This window comes from Colius striatus, chromosome 27 (assembly GCF_028858725.1).
Source record: "Colius striatus isolate bColStr4 chromosome 27, bColStr4.1.hap1, whole genome shotgun sequence".
NCBI lineage: Eukaryota > Metazoa > Chordata > Aves > Coliiformes > Coliidae > Colius > Colius striatus.
In genome coordinates this window covers 1,469,504-1,484,327 of record NC_084785.1, presented here as the reverse complement: position 1 = coordinate 1,484,327, position 14,824 = coordinate 1,469,504, and the positions used below count along the sequence as shown (strand labels likewise).

The following is a 14,824-nucleotide window of genomic DNA, read 5'->3' as shown; positions in this document are numbered from 1 at the left end:
GCAGACCCAGTGACGACATAAACCACGAGCAACCTCCTCAACCGGGGGAGGGGCAAAAAAAGGCCGCAAAGGGTGTTTTCGGCACCGCGCACGCGCCGCGTGACGTCACCGCGTGACGTCACCTCCCGCTCCGTCCGTCGCGGCGGCCGCGGCCATGAGCAAGCGGAAAGCGCCGCAGGACAGCCCCAACCAGCCCATCACCGACTTCCTCACGGGTACGGCTGCGCGGGGGGCCGCGGGGGGCTGCGGGGGGCCGCGGGGGCCGCCCGCGCTCACCCGCCGCTGCGTTTCTTGCAGAGCTGGCTAACTACGAGCGCAACGTGAGCAGGGCCATTCACAAGTACAACGCCTACAGGTACCGGCACCGCGGGGGTGGGGGCTTTGTCCCGCCTGCCTTGGGGCGTTCTCTTTGCGTTGCTGACGGGTGTTTGTTGTGCAGGAAAGCCGCCTCGGTTATCTCCCGCTATCCCACCAAGATCCAGAGCGGGGCCGAAGCCAAGAAGCTGGTAGGTGGTTGGTTAGCGAGGGGAGGGTCTGAAGCCTCGATGCTGTCGAGATAGAATGGCTTTAAGTAATCTCGGGGTTAACTCAGCTCCCCTTGCTCCCCCCACAACATTCAGGATGGCGTCGGTGCTAAAATAGCTGAGAAGATCGATGAGTTCTTATCCACTGGGAAGCTACGTAAGCTGGAGAAGGTGGGTTTCCCTCCCCCGAGCTCTGATTCCCAGCAACTGCTCTTCTCTGGAACTTGCTGTGTGTGCTTTCTGTTGGCTAAGCTGACAGGGAGCAGGGAGTTGTGCCTTCTCAACGTTGGTTTACTGCAAATGGAGTGAAGAGGGCTTTGGGTTCTGTCCTTTTGTTTCTGCAGATTCGCCAGGATGATACAAGTTCATCCATCAATTTCCTGACTCGAGTTACTGGCATTGGGTAAAGTTGGGCTTTGGCTCGGTTTTTCTCCTTTTTCCCTGTGTATTCAGGGGAGTTCTGAACAGAATATTGATGAGAATGAATTTAGGCTGATGCTACACATCACTATGTAGTTCTGGCAGTGATAAAATAATGTGCAGGGCCAGCCTTGGATAGCCAGCTCTGGTGATCAAAAGTAGCAGTGGGAAATGTGCTGAAGGGAGGGTAAGCATCAGAAGGAACCTTCAAGAACCTGGGTAGCTACAGTGAATTCTGCTGTCCTCAGTGTTCTTGCAGTTCCTGATGTCAAGTTGCCTTGTCTCTTTGCAGTCCTGCTGCTGCTAGGAAGTTTGTGGAGGAAGGAGTGAAGAGTTTAGAAGGTAAGTGTTAACTTTGGGTCCTCAGCTCACACTCCAGTGCTGGGGTTTTGTCTGTCAGGCTGTTGCACAGTGGTACTGTGGGAGCAGATATGGCCCATGCTCTGAGGAAAGTGAGGTGCTGAAGTTAGTGCACTATGTACATATCCAAAGCAAAGGACTAGCAGATGATGTGGAAAACCACCAGGATTTTGGCTTTGAGGTGCATGGTCCAGTGAAATCTGTATCAGGCAGTGCTCTGTGCATCTGTGCTCATCAGTTTAAAGTCTCCTTTCTGTTTGAGGCTAATGCTTTCTTGTTCTGTATTTTTGGTGTGCATCATCTTTGCAACTTACTGTAAGTTTCTGAGTCCTCAGGTAACCTTTTTGTGTGTCTGTTTCTCTCCATTCTCCCAGATCTAAGGAAAATTGAGCACAAGCTGACCCATCACCAGCGAATTGGCCTGAAGTAAGCTTCCTTGGGTGCAAGGGCTTGGCTTCCCAATAACTCCCTCACACACTGGGATGTAATGTAAGGTGACACAGCCCAGGGGAGGCTCTGTGCTCTGCCTTCTTTTCAGCAGTTGTTTCAGTGAGGTTGCCATTCAGTAGGTTTAGTCTCCATCCAAAAGGAAACTAATTCCAAGTGACTTCTTCAGTTAGCTCTTGGAGAATCCCTTGAGCAAGGTTGCAATGAAACCTGCATGAAAGTGGCCCAGCCACTTTGCTGTGTGCTTTGGGCAAGGTAAGACCTTTGCATGTCTGAACTTGAGAATGCCATGATGGGTGTGTGTCTGTCCCTCAGTTCTTACCAGCTTGAAGGCTGAGCTGCTGTGTAAATGTAAACCATTTGCTTATATGTAATATCACTCCCACCTTGTAGCAGCTCTTCATCTACAGTGGGAATAACATGCAAGGAAACCATCTTCTAAGCGTTGTCAGACTTGCAGTTGTGAGTTTTTACTCTCACCTGGCAAAGTCTGCTGGGAATGGTGAGCTCTTTGCCATGCAACAGTGGTGGAAGTTGTAGTCTTTCCTCTGATACGGATCTCAGTGATGTCAAATGTCAAGCTGCTCCCCTGGCCACTCTGTCAGACACTTGGATTTTGCTCTCTGCAGATATTTTGAAGACTTTGAGAAGAGAATCCCAAGGGAAGAAATGCTGCAAATGCAGGTAGGAATGTCTTTGTGGTGGATGCAAAGCACAGATGGCTGATGGCTGACATCCCTGAACACACAGCTTTCCTTTTCATGTAGGAAATTGTGCTGAGAGAGGTAGAGAAGCTGGACCCAGACTATATTGCCACAGTCTGTGGCAGTTTTAGACGAGGTTGGTGCTCTCTGATCCTATGTTTCTTTTGGGCTAATAAGACTCATCACTAAATATGTTCTTTTAGAGAGAAAATCTCTGCTGGAACCTGGCTTTTTGCTCTTAGTGTTGCCTTGACTGGTGACAAAACACCTGTATAAATCCTTGCTCCTCCACCTCACCCCCATGAAGAGTAGTGTGTTATCAGCATGTGTGAATTGCTGCCTTTGTTTTTGCATTACCATCATTTGGGCCTCATTGCTGTGGAGTACAGCAGGAAACTCTGGGCTGTTTCCTGAGATAGGAAGGGTTAGAAACTTGTTGGTGGAAGAACAAGGTTTCTCTTACTTGAGGGTCATGGGTTTTTTCACAGATATCTTGAATAGTGACCATTTTCCACCAGAGAAACATGTTTGTAGGCAGAGGTTGGCTGGATGTCCACCAATGTCAGTGCAGTCTGCCTAAGCAGAGGGGTTTTCCTTCCCTTCTCCCTTGCCCAGGTGCAGAGTCAAGTGGTGACATGGATGTTCTCCTCACTCACCAGAGCTTCACATCTGAATCATCCAAGCAGGTGGGTGTCTCTGCAGTTGTGGTACTGATGTCCTGTACTTCTCTGGGCCATTAGCTGGTAAATGAGTAAGATATTCTTGTTAGTTGTGAAAGAATTTCTTCTTCTCCTCCTCCCAGCCCAAACTGCTGCGTCAGGTTGTAGAGCAACTGGAGAAAATCAACTTTATCACAGACATGCTGTCTAAAGGTGACACCAAATTCATGGTAAGGCTTTTCTGGTGCTGAGGAATTACCTTTCCTGACAGAAGCTGGGATGTATGTTTTCTTTCTAATAAATAATACACTTGTTGGCCAAGCTGTTAGACTCAGGATGTAACAGGGAATATGGGGGATGCCTACAAAGAGCCAGTTCTATCAGAGAAGTGATCCTCCTAGGAGTGGGAAATAGTGATTCATGGTACTGAGAGATCCATCTGTCCTAGGCAGTGATTTAATTGGTTCAGTGGGAATTGAACTTTGCTCTCCAGGATGACTGAGGATTGTTTCGGAGGTTGTTTAGGGGTGGGGAGGTGAAGATGGGTATCTAATCTGTTCCATTTCATTTTCCATTTCTTGCTCTCTTTGTTTCCTCACAGGGGGTCTGTCAGCTGCCAAACAAGGAAGATGGAACAGCCTATCCGCACAGGAGAATCGATATCCGGTACTTACCCCTAGACCCCTTGCTGTAGCATTTGCATCCAGTCCTGCATTGAAATCCCTGCTTCCACATTCAGAACGTGGCCTTGAGCAGATTCCTAATTCTCCTGCAGTGTAGAAGCCACTGTACAAGTGCCAGTATCTGTGCCAGGTTATTAGCAAGAATGACTCACCTGTTTGTTCTAACTCTGTACTTCCACTTTTCTTCTAGGCTCATCCCCAAGGATCAGTATTACTGTGGTGTGCTGTATTTCACAGGGAGTGATATCTTCAATAAGAACATGAGAGCTCATGCTCTGGAAATGGGCTTCACCATCAACGAGTACACAATCCGTCCTTTGGGCGTCACTGGTCAGTCTGGGCCTTTGCACCCACTTTCCTGCCTCGTGGCACCTGCTGCTGGAATTGCTTTCTCTGGGGACTTTTGATAAATAGTGTAGTTCATGAAATGTTTCCCAATGTCCTTTCTGGTACTGGAGACCATTATAACTAAGATCTACCTAAATGCTGTATGAAAAGGTCTGGGGGGTGGTGTGCTTTGCTCTCATTTACTGCATGTTTGTCTCAATCTCACAGTGAATTTGGCATTTCAGGGATTGCACAGACCTTTCACCTTGCAAATGGTGTCTGTCATTTGCTTGCAGGAGTTGCTGGGGAGGCCCTGCCAGTAGAATCAGAAAAGGATATCTTTGACTATATCCAGTGGACGTACCGAGAGCCAAAGGATCGGAGTGAATAAGGGCTTGCCTGGGCTTGTGACCTCCAGGGATGTTTCCTTAACTTCTGAAGATCAAAGAAAGTGCACATTAAATCCTGCAAGATACAATTGTGATATCTCTCTCTCTCTTTCTCTCCCCCTTTCTCCTTCTTGCCCCCACCTTAAATCTCATTAAGACACTTTCAGGGCTGCAATACCAGGAGACCCTGTGGGGATGGTGCTGTGGCAGAGGATGCCTGGTGGCTTTTGCTTTGGTTAAAAACTTACCAGGCAGGGAATCACAGGTTCCTGTTTAACCTCTGAGAAGCAGAAACAAAGCTCTGAAGACATTTTGATCTCCTTTGTGGGCTGTTCTCTTAACTTTGTGTCCTGTCTCTGTGTGTTACAGGTTTGGTGAGGTATGCAGAGACTTTGTAAACGTGTACAAATGCTCCATGGACATAAAAGGGTTATTTTCTGCCTCCTCTGCATTAGCTCTGCTGCTGAGTTTGCTTTTGAAAAGCAGTGTGCTTTACTGAATAACATCCCTGCTAATGTCTTCCTGATAGAAAAGCTGGCTGCAGCATCCCTTGTGGCTTTTGAACCCACAAGATGTGTGTCTGTGTGGAGATTGTTCTTACCCCGTTGCCTCTGTTCCATGTATTTGATCAGAGTGTGCTGCCTATTCTGGCACTAACTTTCCTGTATTTATGGAACATCAGCATGGAATGTGTTGCTGCTCCTGTATTTTCATACCTTGTGGGAGTACAAGGCACATAAACTGCAAAGCTTGAAAAGGCTAATTTACTATTGCTACTTCTATAACACTTAGTGTGATAGATGAGGTCCTCAGTCTGCTGTTACAGGCGCAGAGAGGGGTCTGCATCTGGGTCGTGTGACTACTTAACCTGACCTGAATCATGAAACAAAGGCAGATGTGGTGCTGTTCCTTATTTTTACCTGACCGAAGCCTGAAGCACCACTCCATTTTTACATGCCCCTTTATAATTAGTGCTGATGAGTCTGCGTAATGGAGATTAGAGACTGATACTCTCACCTGTCCCTTTATTTTCTGCTGTTTGTCCTACTGGGAGTTGATTTTGTGTGACCATTCCCCAGCTCCAATGCAGGCAGTGCTCTGGAAGGTGACTACAAGCTGATGTGGTGCTACATGAAGTCTTCTGATGCCTCAGAATAAAGAAGCCTTTTATTCCTTGATCGTTTTCTTGCTTGGGGCTTTATTTGATTCCTTCTTCACTGTTCATGTGTAATTCTCCTGTGGTGCTGAGGGAGCCCTGGCCCAGGCTGCCCAGGGAGGCTGTGGAGGCTCCTGGCGAGCTTTCCAACCCCTCCTGGACACGTTCCTGTGCCCCCTGAGCGAGGGGAACCTGCTGGGTGAGCTCAGCAGGGCCCTTGCAGCCCCCTCCACGCTGTGCCCCGGCGCGTTTTGGTGCCATTCGGGGCGGTTTCGGGCCTGTGGCGCGCGGGTGCCGCGGTGCACGCCGGGAAGGCGGCGGTGGCGCGCGGCCAGGGCCGTACCATGACGAGCGGGGGGGGGGGGGGGGGAGGGGAGGAGGGCCGGTGCGTGGGGGGGGGCGCGCGGGGCGGTCCACACAAAGGCGGGGGGGGGGGGTGACGCAGCGCGCAGGCGCGTCCCCGGCAGCCAGGCGGGTCCCGGCCGGGCGGAGGCCGCGGCCAAGCCGGGGGCTCGCGTAGATGTCCAGCCCGGGCCAGGCGTCGCCTGGGCCGGCCCCGGCCGGGGACCTGCCGCCCGAGTGGGAGACGGACGATGAGCGTATGGCTTTTTTGTTCTCGGCTTTCAAGCAGAGCCGCGAAGTGAACAGCACCGAGTGGGATAGCAAAATGGCCTTCTGGGTCGGGTTGGTGCTGGCCCGCGGCCGTCGACGCGGTGCCGTTCGTACCTGCCTACGAGAGCTGCAACATGGCTTCGAACGGCGCGGTAGCGTCCCGCTCGGCCTCGGCACCGTCCTCCGGGAGCTCCTCAGGTACCTGCGGCGGGGCTGGGCCCCGGAGCTCGCCCTTCGCGGGGGCCGCGGGGCAGGGGAGGACGCGGGAGGGTCTGTGAGAGGGAAGGAGGCCTAAGGAGGAGAGGTGAGGCAGCTTTGTGCCATCGTTGCGGGCAGGGAGAGCTCTGTGTCGTGCCAGCCTGAAGGATGCCCGCCGTGTGCGTAGCGGGGAGAGCGCTGCGGGGTGAATACAAGGTGCGAGGGGATGTCAGGGGAGGCGACGCTCCGGGCTTGGGAATGTGCGGCTTGAAAGCTGCCTGGAGAGAAAAGGTCTGAGGGGGTTAGTGCTGGCGGCTGAACAGCAGCGTGCCCAGGGGGGCAAGGAGGCCAGTGGCAGCCTGGCTGGGCTCAGCAGTGGGGTGGCAGCAGCCCCAGGGCAGGATTGTGCCCTGTGCTGGGCCCTGGGGAGGCTGCAGCTCCAGGGCTGTGCTCAGTGCTGGGCCCCTCACTCACTGCCACAGGGACACTGAGGGATTGGAGCATGGCCAGAGCCGGGCACAGAGCTGGGGAAGGGGCTGGAGCACAAGGGTGCTGGGGAGGGGCTGAGGGAATGGGGGTGTTGAGGCTGGAGAAGAGGAGGCTGAGGGCAGCCAGCAGCACTCTCTGCAGCTCCCTGTGGTGAGGTGGGGGTCCGTCTCTGCTCCCAAGTAACACAACGAGAGTATCCTTAAATATGAGAGTATCCCTTCCAAAATCTGACCTTCCTCATGGATTTCTTTGATGCCTCGTTGTTTCCAGATCAAAAAATTGGGAGAAACTTCCCCACCCAGAAAAATAACCACCAAAAGACTTTCACTTTCATACTCATTACTAACATGTCACACTTCAGCCAGAAACTACCCTTTGGTTAGAAAAGGCCACTGAGACTGAAGCATAGAGCAGTGTTTCAGTTAGGAACTCTCCACGTTGGCCCAGTTGCTTGGTGCCAGTGGAGGGTTTGTTACGCTGTAGTGACTGTTCAGTTCAGCATACATGTCTCTGTTTGTTTTCTAGACGTGGCAAGATGCAGAGGGAGTCAGACTTCATGGCCAGTGTAGACAGCAGCTGGATCTCCTGGGGTGTGGGAGTGTTCATTTTGAAGCCCCTGAAGTGGACTCTCTCCAGTGTGCTGGGTGACAGTAAAATACCTGAGGAAGAGGAAGTTCTGATTTATGTGGAGCTGCTTCAGGTGAGTGTTGCTGAGAGTTTTCTCGAGTATGCCTCTCCAGCAAGATCACAGGTCATTTTATGTGCTAGCAAGAAAGAATCAGGGTTGAATAGACTTCCATTTGTTCTCCTTGGGTGTTTAAAAGCCTGTAGAGAGATGGATGGTATAACTCAGGGGTAAGATCAAGTTTCTGTCTCCAGGTGTTCTTTGAAGCTAATGACTTCTCACTGACTTCCAAACAATGGAGAGGCAGGATTGGTTGCTTGCTTGTCTAGGAAGGGAAGTAGTATGCTGTGAGACCACTGTAAATCTCAGCTTTGAGTTTCTGCAAGTGTAGCACAGGAGGGAAACTTTCATCTGTGAGCACTGGCTGTGGTAGGAGTCGCTGTCAGTCGGATGGATCACTGAGCTGGACGTGTGTATGTGTGTTATTAGAGGCTGCTTTCACTTCAGGACATGTGCTCCCAGCTCCCCTTTTTGAGATTATTCTTTGCTTTTAGTCTGGATGCTGTCAAAGCCCTGTTTGTTGTTAGCAGTGGAGCTGTGGATTGCACTGGGATGGTGCAGCGTGGACAGTCACAGACCTTGGGTTCCTCTCTGGGTTACTCTGACTGTTAACATTAGCACCAAGACTTGCTGCTGTTGCATGCAAGTGGTGTCGAGATGACTGAGACAAGAGCTCCATGGATGTGTCCCTTGACTTGATAGTGGGCTCTTCCCTCTGCAATGGGTATTCCACAGCCCTTTCACAGGGGGTGTGTGTGTATGAGAGAGGAGAGAAACCTTTTAAAAAGATGCCTGGAAAAGCACAAGCCTCAATCTGGAGGCTAGGGGTTGTTTTATAGTGGACTATAACTCTTACTTGAAACAGAGAGAGCTTTTCTTTCTCCTCTGATCAATATACAAGTACAGAGTGGGCTAAAGAGGAGGTTTTACTGGGTTTAAATTTGGGAGGGGGGACAATGGAGATGTGCTTTGAAGTATTGCCATTGCTTGTGAATGTTACTGTGCAGCTCATTCTGAAAGTCTTTTTCACCCTCTGTGTGTGGGAAGAAGCAGGTGTGGACTCAGCAGTGGTTGAGAGAAGGAAGAGCGCAGTGTCAACTAATAGACAGCTCTGTTGCTTCCTTTTAGGAGAAGGCAGAGGAAGTTTATCGCCTGTATCAGAACTCTGCACTCTCTTCTCACCCTGTTGTTGCCCTCTCAGAGCTGCGTTCCCTCTGTGCCAGTGTTTGTCCAGATGAAAGGACGTTCTACTTGTTGCTTCTCCAGTTGCAAAAGGAAAAGAGGGTCACGATCCTGGAACAGAATGGAGAGAAGGTACAGGGTAAAGGTGACTGCTTTTGGGTGGTATAATCCCTGTCTTGCGTTTCATCTGGTTGGAGACAATATTTCATTGGCTAAATCTGGGTGTTCTCTGTTTGGAAAAGTAAATCCAACGTGGTAACCTGGTTAGAGATGAGATGAAATCCTTGTTCTTGCATGCCAGTGTGCTTTAAACGTTTGTAATAGTACCTCTGTAATTCAACAGCAGCCACTGTAGTTGTTCTGTTACCCAAATCAGAATCACTCATAGAATGGTAGGGGTTGGAAGGGACCTTTAGAGATCATTTAGTCCAACCCCCAGAGCCAGTCTCCCACTTTGTGTGGGAAGGTTTTCCCATCTGTCAGTAAGTACAGAGGTCCAGGCACTCTCATCCCTAGGGCAACGTGTTTCTCTCTGGTTTCCTGCACTGTACAGTTCAGTACTGAAGTACTCAGGAGTGTGACCTGTCACTCCAGAAAGGAAACAAGTGCCTATGCTTAATCTTCCCTTAAAGACACATCAGAATCTCCACTGATGCTGGGGCTTGAGGCTTTCCTCCTCACTTCCCTGCCCTATGCTGTGGTGGTGTGGAAGCACCAGGACAGCTTTAAATCCTTAGGGTGCTCCTGAAGGCTTTCTGTTTCCACACTGATGTCACTTGCTGCTGTTTAATATTGGATCACATGGTGATTATTTTACAAAGCTTAAACTGAGGGTACAAAAGCAGCTTTTCCTTCCATGAGAGTGAAGGATTCTGGAGACAAGTGACTGGATTCTCTTTCTATAGATCGTGAAGTTTGCCCGAGGCCTTCACGCCAAAGTCTCCCCGATGAATGATGTGGACATTGGAGTGTATCAGCTGATGCAGAGCGAGCAGCTGCTGTCACAGAAGGTGGAGTCCCTTTCCCAGGAAGCAGAGAAGTAATTTGGGGAAGGATGGTGGGAAGAACATCTTCTGTGATGTAGAGCTTTAGTTAGAATGAAGCTGCTTTGTGATAGTGCGAGTCATTCTTTCCTGTTCATTGAACACAGAAGCCACAGTCGTGGGGTAGGGCAGGTTTTCCAGTCTTTGTTCCCTGTCCCCATGAAAACAACTGTGCAGTGAGTGGCTGTCAAAAGCTCTTCCCAAAGGTTTGGAATGCATTCAAGGGCTACTTGTGAGACACAGCAATGCCTTAAGAGTGGTTTTGTCCAAGAATGTGGTGTTACTGGGTCACCTTTGGCTTGGAGTTGAGACAGTGAGGACCTCTCTGGTTTGTAAGATAGCTACTGCTTGCAAAGGGGTGAGTTTGCTTTTCCTTCTTGCATCTGTACAGGTGTAAAGAGGATGCCCGGAGTGCCTGCAGAGCTGGCAAAAAGCAGTTGGTAAGTGCTGCTCGGGGGAACCACGAGTCTTAAGTGTCCTGGAGCTGGTCTGTAACTTCACATAATGACCAGGGTTAGACATTGCATACTCAGATATGAGGAAATGGGATTTCTGAGGCCAAAGGTCTCCTTAAGGTCAAGATAAGAATATATTTGTCCCGAGAGAAATGGAAATAGCTCTTAACACCAGCTGGTGTGTTCCTGCCTTGCTTGTTTCTTTCTCTGCTGTCTTTGGCTGCTGCCTGGTTGGTCACCTCAGTGTGTGTCTCCTGGCTGCAGGCACTGAGATGTTTGAAATCCAAACAAAGGACAGAGAGGCGCATCGAAGAGCTTCACTCCAAGCTGGACGCTGTGCAGGGGATCTTGGATCGTATCTATGCCTCCCAGACTGACCAGATGGTAGTGTTTTTGTTTCCTCTTGTACTTCTCCCTTTTAGCCTCACTTGCTGTACCTGTTTGACAGAGGGGGTGCAGGCTGGGCTGGTGGGACTCTATCCTCTGCTCTAGGAAACAGCAAATCTGCTGAATAAGCCTGCTTGTGGCTCCAGTTTCTGCTTGTATGTCCATGCTTCTCTGAGAGTCTTGCTGGGATAAAGTGTCTCCAGAGGAGCTTACACTGCCTGTTGGTGGTTCTTAGCACTGTTCATCTTTTAACCTTTCTTTTTTGAAGGTATTTAATGCCTATCAGGCTGGTGTGGGAGCTCTGAAACTGTCAATGAAGGATGTTACTGTGGAGAAGGCAGAGAACCTGGTGGATCAGATACAAGAGGTACTGAAATAAGAGCCTACCTAAATAAATAAGCAAGTGGGTGTTTTCAGTTCTACTTTGGGTTTAGGTTCCTACAGTAAGATGTAAGGTTCATTTATGCCAAACACTCTGTGTTTTTTCCTCAGCTTTGTGATACTCAAGATGAAGTAGCCCAGACTCTGGCTGGAGTGGGGATCAGTGGTCTAGGTATGTTTTGGGGTTTTCATGCCTTACTCATCTTCTCTTGCTGCTGCCATCCCTTCCTTGCTGCCTCCCCCTGTGTTTCTAGTCCTTCCTGGGAGAATAAAGGGGAAACACTGAGGCTGGTGCTGCTGGTACATTGAGAGGGAGTGAGGAGTGACAAGGAACGCTCTTCTCTGACAGGAGGTTGCAGAGGAATTTGTGCATCTCCTAATCCTTGCAGTCTCCAGGTGCTGGTGGGTTTCAGTTCAGAGCTGTGCAATATTGATATAAGCCTGTTTTTAGAGTGGCTGCTATGTCGTTTTTTAAATGATGATATTTTTCCTCTGGTCTGTGTGTTTTCCTGGGGCCTGGCAGCTTGTTTGTCCCTGCTGAAATGTTTTCTTGCTGTTAGATGCCTCAGTGCAGAGGTTTCTAAAACCTCAGAGCTTCTCCCTGAGATCAGGAGTGCTTTTTCACCTTTAGAAGCAGCACAGGGAGTTGTTACTGTAGATAATGGTGGATGGGAGTAATAATACCTCTGTTAAGCTAGGACTTCAATATGTGCTGTGAAGATGCTTCTTAACTCTGCTTGGAACTGAGTGTTTTCTTTAATCAGCAGAGATGGACACTGAGGAACTTGAAAAGGAGCTGGACAGTCTCCTCCAGGACTCGACTAAGGAGCCTGTAGATCTGCCTCCTGTTCCCCAGAAGATGCAGAATCTTGAAGATGAATTGGAAAAGCTCTCTGTTTCTGATGGAGGTATGGATTGCAGCAGGTCATGTTAGCTAGCTGCTGTTAAGATCTATGACAGCCTTGCAAAATGTCTAGCACAGCTCAAGCCTGAGCCAGAATCTTTCCCACTTCCAGTTACATGGCTGAGAGGAAGCTCTCCTGCTGTCCCTGCCAGGTGCTCAGTGGCATTGCCTTTCACTGCCACAACTGCTACAAATTCTGCCTGGACTTTTTGCCATGGGGTACAGAGAAAGCTGAAGGCCCTGGGAGAGAGTTAGTGCTTGGACTAAGGACTTTTTGTCATCACTTAATGAAGCCTGTACAAAGCCAGGCAGGTTTTTTGCATGCTCTGCTATCAGTGATGTAGACTTTCACCCCTGTTGCTGCCAAGAACGTATCAGTGTCTCTGTCCTAGAAAGCTTACTGTATCTCATGTGTTACAGGTATGCTCTGCTTAAACTAGTCTTTATTTAGTAACAGTAGGTGACCAGAGCTTTGGGCTTGAACTGTGTGCTGAGTTTTCTCTAGACCTGGCTTGGAGAGGGGTAAATTGACTTGAATTTTCCTTTCAGGAAATCTGTTCATGAACACACAGGACTGTCCTTATCGTTTTCTTCCCTTTTGGGCAGCTGATATTCTCAGGTTTGGGGGTGGCAGAATGCTCAGTATCCCCTGTCACACATGCAGCATGGGTTCCCCAGAGAATTGAGCTGAGGACTGAAGCACTGAGGCACTCTGATATTGAGTTAGTTATGGACATGGTTGATTTAGTTCCTCTTGCTGATGAAAACTGATCTGTTTCTGTTGCAATTTTCTTCATAGATTTGCCACAAAAGAATCCCTCTGCTTCCACTGAACCCAAAACAGCTCTGGGACTGAATCTCTAAAGACCCAACAGTGTCCTGTTGCTGCAGTCTGAGAAGTTTTAAGGTTCCTTAACTAATGACTAGAACTTCTGGGGAGAGGGGTAACTCTCCCCTGTTCTTCACGGATCTCACTTAACTCAGCAGCAGGATCTCCTGCCATGACAATCCACTCTGGAACTGGCCCCAGCTGGTGTTTGTCATCTCTGTGCCAACATCTGCACTGGTCTCAATTTGACTTGTGATCCCAAGTCACTCTGCTACATCCAGTCTTCCCTTCTGGGAACACAGTTCACTCTTCTGCCCAGTGAAGATAAATCTCTTCTGTGTCCATAACAGCACTCGGTTCCTTGGGTTTGGTTTTTTTCCCTTTGCTGTGGCTGATGTTGAGATTCTGAGTTTGCAGAGGTATTGCAGTTGCTCAACATTTGGCTGTTTTGTGTGGTTGTTTAAAACACTTGGCACATAATTCCTGTCCTTGACATAACTTATCTTGCAACGAGCTTAAACACCTGTTGATAGTTCTATCCCTCCCTGTCTGTATTTTTGCACGGTCGTGGACAACTAGACACTGTAAGTGTTATTGTAGGAGATTTTGTTGCTGCTCTAGAGGGCAGCAAGTGCAAGCACAAGACAAAAAGAATTCCTCTTTCTGTAATGACACTAAGGCCTTAAAAGGGAGACCTGCAAGAGAGATTTAAATTGAGGAGTTTCTCGGGCTGCCTGTCGTGACGAAGGCTCGTGGTCACTGTCACACCATTTTCTGCTCGCTTCAACTTGAGATTTGACCTGCTGGCTGTTTCTGCATCTCTCCTGTTTGCCAGGCATCTTGGGAGCTGCAGGAAGATCTGCTTCGAGCTCTTGTCCTGGGTGATTCAGGGTGGGGTGAGAAGGGATGCAGCATTTTCCCTTTAAGGGCCCGCTTTCACGGACCAGCCTTGCCTTCGCCTTCAGCCTTGATGTTACAATTCCACAAGATGATGGAGGGTAAAAGAAAAAGCCCCAAACCAAACCCTTTTAAGTGTTTCTAATGCAACTCCCCCCCCCCCCCAAGCCCAGCAACTGAAGGTTTTTTACTTTAGCCATCAGAAATGAAGCTGTTGTCTTTTGCAGGTCCCTTTTTTATTACGTGTATGTACATGGAAGAGCTGAAAGCCTGACACCTGCCATGAATCAATGCATCCATTCAGGAGGGGAATGTGCTCTTAACTGGGCTTTCTGCACACAGAGCCTGTGCTTGGCAGGGGAGTGACCAGCTCCATGTCAATGTATAACCAGTCCTCATCTCTCTGCACCTCTCCCTGACACAGAATGTATTCCCCTCACTGCAGGCTGCCTTCTGCACCAGCCGTGTGGGTAGCAGCTTGAATGGTCAACCAGGGCTGGAGTTGTCATGTCCTGTTAATTATTGGCAACCCAGCCTTAGCCCCAAAGGACCAGGGAAGGGTGCAGGTGTCAGTAGGGTGCTGCATGGGCTCTGGCTTCATTGTCACTCTGCAGGCTCCTGCCAGAGAAGGTGTGCTGTAGCCAGCTAGCAGCTCACCCAGGCTGCACACGGAGCTATGTGAAATGACTTGAAGCTCTCTATTCCTTTCCTTTGTAAGTCAGCGGGAGAAAAACCACTGTGTTTTCTGCCTATGTGTAATAAAGGGGAGGAACCAGAGTCCCTTGTGCCTCTTCTTTTCTCTGTGCTGTATTAGTGTTGTTCCAGCTGTGCTGCTGCACCTATAACACTTGTCTGTTGAGAAGAAATGGGCAGATTCTTGGGCTTCTTTGTCAAAAGGCAAATTGATTAACTGCTGTACCAGACTTTGATTTCCTCTGGTTCTAGAAAAGCCCAACAATTGCTGCACTTCACTTTTTAAAGTTGCCTGTTTTTACCAAGTAGCCTGAATAGGCTTTTGGTTGTGGCTGGGGGTTGGTCTCTGCTCCCAAGGAGTGACAGGAGGAGAAGAAATGGCCTCAGGTTGCACCAGAAG

At 49.4% G+C, this 14,824-nt stretch overlaps 2 protein-coding genes across 4 annotated transcripts; both read left to right on the top strand.

The window, feature by feature from the left end:
* The first annotated feature begins 104 nt into the window (after nt 1–104).
* POLB (DNA polymerase beta) lies at nt 105–5,691 on the top strand. The gene is made up of 14 exons (XM_062015781.1): nt 105–215; nt 298–355; nt 440–506; nt 621–695; nt 869–927; nt 1,237–1,286; nt 1,679–1,730; nt 2,381–2,435; nt 2,519–2,591; nt 3,071–3,141; nt 3,258–3,344; nt 3,716–3,780; nt 3,988–4,127; nt 4,421–5,691. The coding sequence occupies exons 1-14, from the start codon at nt 155–157 to the stop codon at nt 4,513–4,515; spliced, it is 1,008 nt and encodes a 335-aa protein (XP_061871765.1). The 5' UTR covers nt 105–154; the 3' UTR covers nt 4,516–5,691.
* Nucleotides 5,692–6,110: 419 nt separating this feature from the next.
* On the top strand, nt 6,111–14,508 carry CHMP7 (charged multivesicular body protein 7). 3 transcript variants are annotated; one of them, XR_009820507.1, is made up of 11 exons: nt 6,111–6,479; nt 7,494–7,668; nt 8,782–8,967; nt 9,741–9,874; nt 10,270–10,318; nt 10,598–10,717; nt 10,989–11,087; nt 11,213–11,273; nt 11,866–12,009; nt 12,805–13,832; nt 13,959–14,508. XR_009820507.1 is itself a non-coding variant. In XM_062015893.1 (10 exons), exons 1-10 carry the CDS (start codon nt 6,190–6,192, stop codon nt 12,867–12,869), a joined length of 1,320 nt encoding a protein of 439 aa, XP_061871877.1. In that variant the 5' UTR covers nt 6,111–6,189; the 3' UTR covers nt 12,870–14,508. The 3 variants fall into 3 exon arrangements, 2 of the variants coding, with proteins under 2 accessions (XP_061871877.1, XP_061871876.1); XM_062015893.1 differs by having other exon boundaries at nt 11,869–12,009; nt 12,805–14,508; XM_062015892.1 differs by having other exon boundaries at nt 12,805–14,508.
* The last annotated feature ends 316 nt before the right edge of the window (nt 14,509–14,824 follow it).

Excerpts from the sequence above, each read along its gene's own strand:
- POLB (XM_062015781.1), top strand. The coding sequence starts at position 155 with ATGAGCAAGCGGAAAGCGCCGCAGGACAGCCCCAACCAGCCCATCACC. Across the intron at positions 1,731-2,380 it reads CACCAGCGAATTGGCCTGAA|ATATTTTGAAGACTTTGAGA; the intron begins GTAAGCTTCCTT and ends TGCTCTCTGCAG. Across the intron at positions 3,142-3,257 it reads CATCTGAATCATCCAAGCAG|CCCAAACTGCTGCGTCAGGT; the intron begins GTGGGTGTCTCT and ends TCCTCCTCCCAG.
- CHMP7 (XM_062015892.1), top strand. The coding sequence starts at position 6,190 with ATGTCCAGCCCGGGCCAGGCGTCGCCTGGGCCGGCCCCGGCCGGGGAC. Across the intron at positions 10,319-10,597 it reads GAGCTGGCAAAAAGCAGTTG|GCACTGAGATGTTTGAAATC; the intron begins GTAAGTGCTGCT and ends TCCTGGCTGCAG. Across the intron at positions 10,718-10,988 it reads CCTCCCAGACTGACCAGATG|GTATTTAATGCCTATCAGGC; the intron begins GTAGTGTTTTTG and ends TCTTTTTTGAAG.